The following is an 8,824-nucleotide window of genomic DNA, read 5'->3' as shown; positions in this document are numbered from 1 at the left end:
TAAATGAGAGGTTATTTTATTGCACAAAATAACAACAATACAATACAACAGTAAGGTGTAAATGATGTAGTACCAACTCCGGTATCACAGTGATGTACAAAGGAATTATACAGTGAACTCTCAGAGGTTTTTTTTAAAGAAATGTCTACTTTAAAAGTTACCTTCATTAATACATTTGGTTTCAATACTGTTCAAACATTTAATTACTTAATAGTTACTTTTTCTAAAATTATTTTAATAAATCATTTATATCAGAGGAATTTAGATAGTATTGATTGTTTTTTCTTCTACACGTCAATCTGACATTTCAAACTTTTTGCAAAAATTAATATTAATGAGACTTTTATCCACCTTTCACCATGTATTTTGTTCAGCAAAACTATCTGTTTTCAAAATATAATATCGCAACATTCACTTATTATTATGATGAAATTGGTATATATCTAAGTGCAACCTGTTATCATGACAACGTCACATGCTTGTTAAAATCAGTTTTATTATCAGCCAGCCTTGCTAGGCTTATAGAGCACTTTTCTATTTGTACAGCTTAATTTAATAAAAAATAAGTTGATGTGACATAGAAAATGAACACAGTATTTATAAAAATTTTTGCTTTTACTTCACTGTATTATTCCTTTGATGATTAATTATACATATTTAAAGCTTACAAACATAAAGGCATTAAATTATATCAAAATGTAGCTATAATTTGATTCAGTAATGGACTTATAATAGAGGTATAGGCTAACATATCAACTGCTCTCAAGATTTGGTAAAATATAACCTTTCCTATCAGAAGGTAACAACTGACGTCTGTTAAGGTAGACCATAAAGGGTTCCAGATTTTAAAAAGTCATGCATTCTTCCTGGAGGTTGATTTATTTTCATTTCGCAATAATGTTACAATGAATACAAAACCCTTCAAATATTGTTTGAAAAGATGCAGATATGTGTTTTTACCCAGGCGGTTGGGCAAGACAAGAATATCTGTCCATATCAGCAATACGAAACAACAGGGTGAGAATTAATAATTTCCATAGGAATATAATATCTTTCTGATCTCAAATACAATGTACAACAGAAGTTATGTCTGCTTGTGAATTTAGCATTAGAGATACCTTCTGCAAAACCATATCCAATTCAGGAAAAAATCAAAATAGAAATACTACAAATGAAATAATAATCTGAAATTAAATTTCGAATGCATATACATTTCTCTTTCTTATAGATACAGGACAAAAACAAAATATCCTCTGACATTTCTTTGTGTATAGTATATTTCTAATGTTATAAATATTGGAGCAGGATTTAAAATGACGGAAGATAAAATGCAACATTTAAATATGCAAATTGTTTACAAAAGTTTTTAGTCAAGAAATTGTCATATCTATTTCAAACACTACATACAAAAGCACTGTTTGACAGGTCAAGAAAGTCAAGCTTTCATAATGAAAGTAGGCACATTTTATGAGATACTTGTGTGTAATAATCAGGACACAGGAATTTTAATAGTACATTTATTAATAACTTAAAAAGATAATAACAATAACTCTCATCTGTTTACAGTATAATATCTAAATAAACATTTAATGGACAGATGAGCTATTCTACAGATGAAATTATAGAATAAACAAAATAATTTAGACTAGATAATGATGTAAATCCCTGATACAAATTAAAGTTCTGGCCTTTGAAATCCTCACAATTCATATCTCATCTTAATATTGAAATTTAACATTTTACTTACTTGAAGGGTTCTTTTTATTGTTTTTTTTGTAATGGCTTTTTTCAACGCACATCATATATTTCAAGGGAGTAAAATACAGTTTTTGTTTCCTTTTATGTAAAAATTCCTTCAATAGATACCAATTAGCATTTGCATTCAAATAGGTATAACCATATTGTTTTTTACACTTGCAGAGGTCAATATTAGATTTAACTGTCACTAGTATAATTTTTTCAGCTCCATTAACACATTGCTGAAAAACTCAATTTGCTACAGTAAAATCACTGATTGACATCAATAAGTATAAAAATATAATACATTTCAAAAATACCAATTTGATTATTTTCACCTGTTCATTATATTGGGTTAACATGAGTAAAAATCTTTTTCGCAATTTTATATGTCCTAAATCAATTAAAATATCTGCATTTTCTTTTTTTGCTTACTGATCTTGAAGCTGTTATAGACATGGTTAAAGCGGCAAAAATTGCATTATTATTGAGGTATGACTTCATGTGGGTCGTTAAGAGATCAAACTAAAAATACAATGAACTACAAGACCAGCTTGTAGTATTAATGAGATTATCATGGAATGATTTGCAGATCAATTCATATGAGCGTGGAGATTCAGTATATATATTAAAATGAGATTTAGGGCATATGTCATGGACATTATGATAAATATAAATAAATAGACCACAAATCTCCCAAATTAATTTAAAACAAGATCGTTTAATCTTGTCCAACCGTTATGACTGTGCATTTCTTTGGCTTTTTGTTAAATGCACCAACTTACAAGGTAAACCATTTCACTGATCACTATCTGAGCTTTATTCAAAAATTCTGTTTTAATAAAGTTTCACACGAAATTTTCATCTGAAAGTATAATTAAATGGTCTCAACAGGAAACTACCAATATCTACATATCAGATGAGGAGAAAATATTGATATGATATAGCAGAAATTGAGTCTAGTCTGAAATTAAAATAATTCAATGAAATAAAATTAAATTTTAGTATAAATAAACTAAATTTACACAAGTTAGATCAGGCAATATTGGTCACAGTTGGCGTTAACATTTGAGTAATTCATTCATAAAGACTATGGTCAAGACCAGAATGAAAAGTTCCTGAATAAAAATGAAATTACTTAAAGCAACAAATACAATGTTTTGTCTTAAAGGACTTCAATTCAATCTATAAATTGTACAGTGGAACTTTAAACTGAGGGAATGAAGCATCCATTCTCTTTAATTACATATTTTAACAGTTTCCAGTGTACTTCTGTTTAAAAGGATCAGCACATTCTGAAATTTGTAAACTGTTAGTATATTACTGATATATAATAAGGACAGACACATAATACATGTAATATTAGCACTATAGTAATGGTTGAATGAAGTTAGTTTATGATTATGTACAAAATGTTAAATGTTGGAATTATACCATCAAACACTTATAAATCTGAAGGCATGTACGAAAAAAGAAATTCAAGTGTGGAATAAATTTTTTATAGCTTTCAAACACATTTTCTCGTAAATGAAAATGGACTATTTGTATAGATTTCCATGAGATAACATATCATCATGTTTAAAATTTTATTTCCCTTTATTCAACTATTTTTTCAAAATAATAGGTCCTTAAGGTGATACACAACACTACAGGAAGATAACTCTGTGAAAATCAGCTGAATGTTTTAATCACGTTCTATTGTTAAGGAAATATTAAGCTTCTAAATGATCAAAATTAGCATTTGTCAAACTGCTATATATCCAATGAAAATTTTCCGATAAAGTGTGAGGTTAAAGTTGTTTGAAATTTTGATATTTTTGTCAAGGGTCAAAGTAAATATTTTGTCAAAACTTTTAAGAAAATTAAACGAGCCAAATTAATTTTGGTCAAGGTGTTTTGTACCACCTTAAGGAAATGTTATAAACATATTAGAAGTGTAACTGATATATCTCTTGTTACACTATCTCACGAAGTATGACAACATAAACAAAACAGATTGTAACAAATTTGTCTCCTATTTTATATTGAACCATTTTCATAATGGTGATATATGATTTTCTAAAAAAAACAGGCATACAAAAGCACAAATACATTGTACAGCGCACTCTTCACATAAACAAAGGGATAAAAACTGTACATATCACAGGTATCATTAACAAACATGTACACAGTCACATGTTTGACATGTGATGTTTTTTGCCTCACATTTCTGGTCACATGATTAATGAAGCTTGCAATCATAGGTACATCATGTAAATAACGGAAAGCACATCTTGCAAAAAATAAAAAAAATAAAATTGTTTAATTCATGAAAATTTTCATGAGTATAGAGTTTTAATGTACAACACTGACCTCTGTAAACGGAGATAATTTTTCAAAGAAAAAATTAAAAATTATAAATAATTTTTGAGATAAATATCAATATTACCTGATATACTTCTAAGCTAAGTTACAATTCAATGGAACATTTAGCTTTCATGCTAACATTCCAACCTCATTATTACCAACGATGTTTTTTTAACTTTAAACTTTTCACTTTATATCATCAAGCATCTGACACCTTTTAATATATATCCCTTCTATAAAGTTTAACAATTAAATAAAAATGATTCTAAATTTTGCAATTATAACATAGCAAACAAGAATATGTGCGCATATGTCTCCATGCCCCGCTCCCACTATCATGTTCAGTGAATCACGAAATTTGGGTCAAAATTTGGCATATATATTGAACAATTCACTTCATAGTAAACTGTGTACTTTCAAAGTTTCTAGTTGATGTGACCACAAACTATGTGACCAGAAACTAACCTGAACTAACATTTTAACCTGATACTGCATTGACAGATGCAGAGACCAGAAAACAAAATGCCCCTCTAATATTGTAGGCTGGGCATCAAAATAATCTCACTTTAAATACCATTCACTCATGAGTGATAAAATGAGGTAATAAGTCACAAATAATTGCACTAAATTTTTATCAGTCACTTTCGTATTTACCTGCCTTCCTAGCCGTCTTTTATCACTATAGGACTTTTTATTTCAACCTATTGATATGCAAAATAATATATGTAGAAACATTATTGTAATCAAAACTGCTAGATGTTTAAGCAAGGCTTACTTTGTGATGTTACATATTGTAGTTATCATTAAAAAAAAAAAAAAAACAGTTTCAAACTGCTTTGAAATTTTCATATAAACTTAAAGATAGAATTTCAAAACATAACATTGTGCCATTTAAACATTCTATACTGTTGACCTTGATGAACTAAAATATGATTAGATTGTGTGATGTGTATGATGTCTGGCTGCTGATATGTTGTCAATCACCAGGGAAACCATTCACCGTCGTCTGCTCTGGTTCAGCTAATTCTTTTTCATATTCACATAAGGCCTGGTGTATAAACTCGTATTGTTCATGTGTCTGAATTGTGCCACCTCTATAATAAAAAGCAAAATATAATGATAATGTGCACATTCAAAGATCTGAAACTGCCTACTAAAAAAATACTCAGAACATATGAATAGGAATATTTCACTTACATCCCATATATTTCTATTCTAATCAATTCTCATGTGGTAGACTACATCCAGTAAAACTTAATTATCAATTCTCATGCGAACACTATATCCAGTATATTCTACCTATAGATTCTCATGTGACAGACTATACCCAATACAACTTACCTATTGATTCTAATGTGTCAGACTATATCCAGTTTCACTCACCTATCGATTATCATGTGTGGGACAGACTATCTCAAGTTTAACATATCTATCAATTCTCATGTGCTGTTTCATTCCTTCTATAATTTGATAACTTTTTAAATTTTTGTCTAATTGTCTTTGTTTACATTTGTACTTTCATTTTAGTACTACTTTCACTTTTCATTCCAGGTAAATTTACCTTTACTTTTTATTTTTATAATTACCTGTACTTTCATTTTAATGAGTACTTTCACTTTCACTTTAAAGAGTTAATTTCCTGTTTCCTGTGTATACTCATAGATGTTGTGTACCACAACAAGGTTGACAAATGTTTTGAATCTAACTAGAACTTGGTCATCCTATGCTGGCAGACCAATATGTAAGTTAATTTTTGATATATGATGTTTATTTTATACAGATGCATGTGTATTTTTGAGATATATTTAATATTATAGAGTTTATTGTACAAGACATATCACATGAATATTTGGATATTTTTCTAAAGTATGGCAACCCATCAGAGATATATTGTTTTATGTCAAGACTATATATATTGGTATTTTTCATATATAGGATTATTTGTCTACGTTTCTCGAGCTTTTTGGTAAACAAATACATTGTTTTGATTCTATAATTTACCTTTATCTGTGTATTCTTTAAATTGTATTTTTTATCAGCTAGTATAAGGTTTCCTTTTTTCTATTGTAGCTTTTTACCACACGCACTCACCACATGTATGTAACAACTTGAACTGTATATTATATCAATATTAAACATTATTGGATAAGATTACTTCAGTGATTTGTACTGCCACATGGAGTGTTGGTTCACTATCTGTTAGGCTACCTAACGGTATAGTAAAAAGATATTGCAGTATATATGTCAGAAAGCCGACTAAGGAAACTAACATTCAAAGGTCAAGCAATGTTTGAAGAACACAGTGAGAAATTAAAGGACAAAGTTGATAATTTATGGTCAAAATTGGAGGATTTAATTGTTACCCTTCCATCATGTCAGATGATAAAGGATTATAGAAGTTTAGAGAAAAATGTTAATACAAATTTTAAAGAATTTTGTCGTCGTTCGGAGGAGTATAAAAATTATTTAAAAAGGACAAATACGGACGAATCCAGAAAAGTGTTGGACGATCACAATGAATTTTTTAATAGTTCTATTAGCGTCGTCAGAAGAGTTAATAACGATATTAAGAAAAAGAAACTCGAATTAGTTGACCAATTATCGGAAGTGAGTGGATCAACAGTTGGGTCATCAGCGAGTCATAAAAGAGCTAAAGCAGAGGCAGAAAAGGTTCGTTTGGAATATGTTAAAAGAGAAGGTGAACTGTTAAAGCAAAAAGCAGATATAGAAGCAAGTATGAGCGTTGTAAAACAGGAAGGAATAGTTGAAGCAGCAGAGGTAGAGGCCAGAATTTTGGAAGAACAAGATCAAGAATTGCCAATGGCGTTAGAGGACAAACACAACAAGGTTAGCAAGTACGTAGAAACATTACCAAGTTATAGTGTACAGCAAGGGACAAGTGCTGTTGGCTTTTCTGATAATCAGCCGTCTATTTCAGTAACAGCTCCGTTTGCTCCTCAATACAATAATCTTCCTCCTGTTTCATCTGAAATATTATCGATGATGCAACCGATTTCAGCTACAATATTAAGTCAACCGATTTCCGCTACAGTGTCAAGTCAACCGATTTATACTACCGTATCTAGTCAACCATCACATTTTCAATCAAATGTTGCCAACTATCAACAACCTCAGCCTATGTCTTTCTTGCCACCAAATAATCCCTACATTAATGTTATGTCTGATGTTACAAAATTTATGCTACGGAAAGATTTTCTGTTGACACGTTTTATAAACTTTGATGACACACCAGAATCATTTGCTTCGTGGCGAGCATCTTTTCAAAATATTACTGGTGAACTCTGTGTTTCTCCATTTGAGGAAATGGATTTGTTAATAAAATGGTTAGGACCGGAGTCGTCGAAATTTGCTAAGAGTCTTAGGGCTTCAAATGCACACGATCCTTCAAGAGGTTTAAAACGCATTTGGGATCGACTACAAGAACGATATGGTCGACCAGAAATGGTAGAAAACGCTTTGAAGAAAAAATTGAATTCTTTCCCGATTATCACAAACAAGGACAGCTCAAAACTTTACGATCTCCTAGACATACTAAGTGAAATAGAGTCTGCAATGGCAAATCCGATGTATTCAACACTTTTGAGTTACTTTAATTCTTCATCAGGTGTTTCTCCGATCGTATCTAAGCTTTCTTATTCTCTGCAAGAGAAATGGACAACACAAGCTTCAAACTACAAGAAAAACCATTCAGTTCCGTATCCGCCATTTTCCTTCTTTATCAATTTCATCAGAGATATGTGTCAAATTCGCAATGATCCTGCTTTTAGCTATTCTAACTCGAACACTTCTAGCTATACAAAGCGTTCTTCGAATCCAGTTCTTACTAGGAAGGTTGAGGTTTCAGCTCAAAGTGACACTCGTATACGTGATAGCAATAATCGTTGTCCGATACATAAAGCTGGACATACATTAAGTGAGTGTCGCGGTTTCCAAAAGCGACCATTTCAGGATCGTCAGCGTTTTCTACGTGAAAAGAAAATATGTTTCCGTTGTTGTCAATCAAATGACCATATATCAAGGAACTGCAATGTCAATGTTAAATGTTCAATTTGCGGAAGCAATCGCCATGTTTCATCTATGCACATAGATCGTTCACCCACAACCGAAAAAATCAGTACACCAAAAACTGATGAAGACTACGGCGGGGAGTTTTCCACAGAAACAATATCAACGGCCTGTACGAGATTGTGTGGAAATATGCGTGTCGGCCATTCGTGTGGGAAAACAGTTTTAGTTGATGTTTTCTCTGGTGCTTCTCCTGAACAGTCTATTCGTGTCTATGCAATTATAGACGATCAAAGTAATCGTAGTCTTGCGACGCCGGATCTTTTTGATCGACTTGGACTTCATGGTTCTCAAAAACAGTTCGTATTGTCGTCATGTTCCGGTAGCTCTACTATGGTAGGCAGATATGCTAGTGGTATTCGTATATGTTCAATTGACGGACAATCAACTTTTGAAATGCCAGATGTTATCGAATGTGACTCCATTCCGAGTAATTTACCGGAAATTCCGACTCCGGATGTTGCTAATGCACACCCGCATCTACGTCGTATTTCTCCATACTTATCTGCACTAGATCCAAGTTGTAAAGTTGAACTTTTGATAGGACGCGACTTACCTGAAGTACACCATGTAACGGAACAAATTCTTGGTGGTAAAGGAGAACCTTTTGCACAAAAACTTCCTTTAGGATTGGTTGAAATTAGAGAGGTATGTC

General features: G+C 31.4%; 1 protein-coding gene across 2 annotated transcripts in view; it reads right to left on the bottom strand.

The window, feature by feature from the left end:
- The window catches only part of LOC127706344 (tyrosine-protein phosphatase non-receptor type 5-like), a 72,219-nt gene continuing 63,395 nt past the window's right edge, over positions 1-8,824 (bottom strand). For both annotated transcript variants that reach the window (XM_052210907.1, XM_052210908.1), the window contains one exon: positions 1-5,177. In XM_052210907.1, the coding sequence (XP_052066867.1) occupies positions 5,060-5,177 (118 nt within the window). In that variant the 3' untranslated portion in view covers positions 1-5,059. The remainder of the gene's footprint in view (positions 5,178-8,824) is intronic.

Source organism: Mytilus californianus, unplaced genomic scaffold (genome assembly GCF_021869535.1).
Source record: "Mytilus californianus isolate M0D057914Y unplaced genomic scaffold, xbMytCali1.0.p SCAF_6, whole genome shotgun sequence".
Taxonomy (NCBI): domain Eukaryota; kingdom Metazoa; phylum Mollusca; class Bivalvia; order Mytilida; family Mytilidae; genus Mytilus; species Mytilus californianus.
The sequence above is the reverse complement of the archived record's forward strand: the minus strand, read 5'-3'. Positions and strand labels throughout refer to the sequence as shown.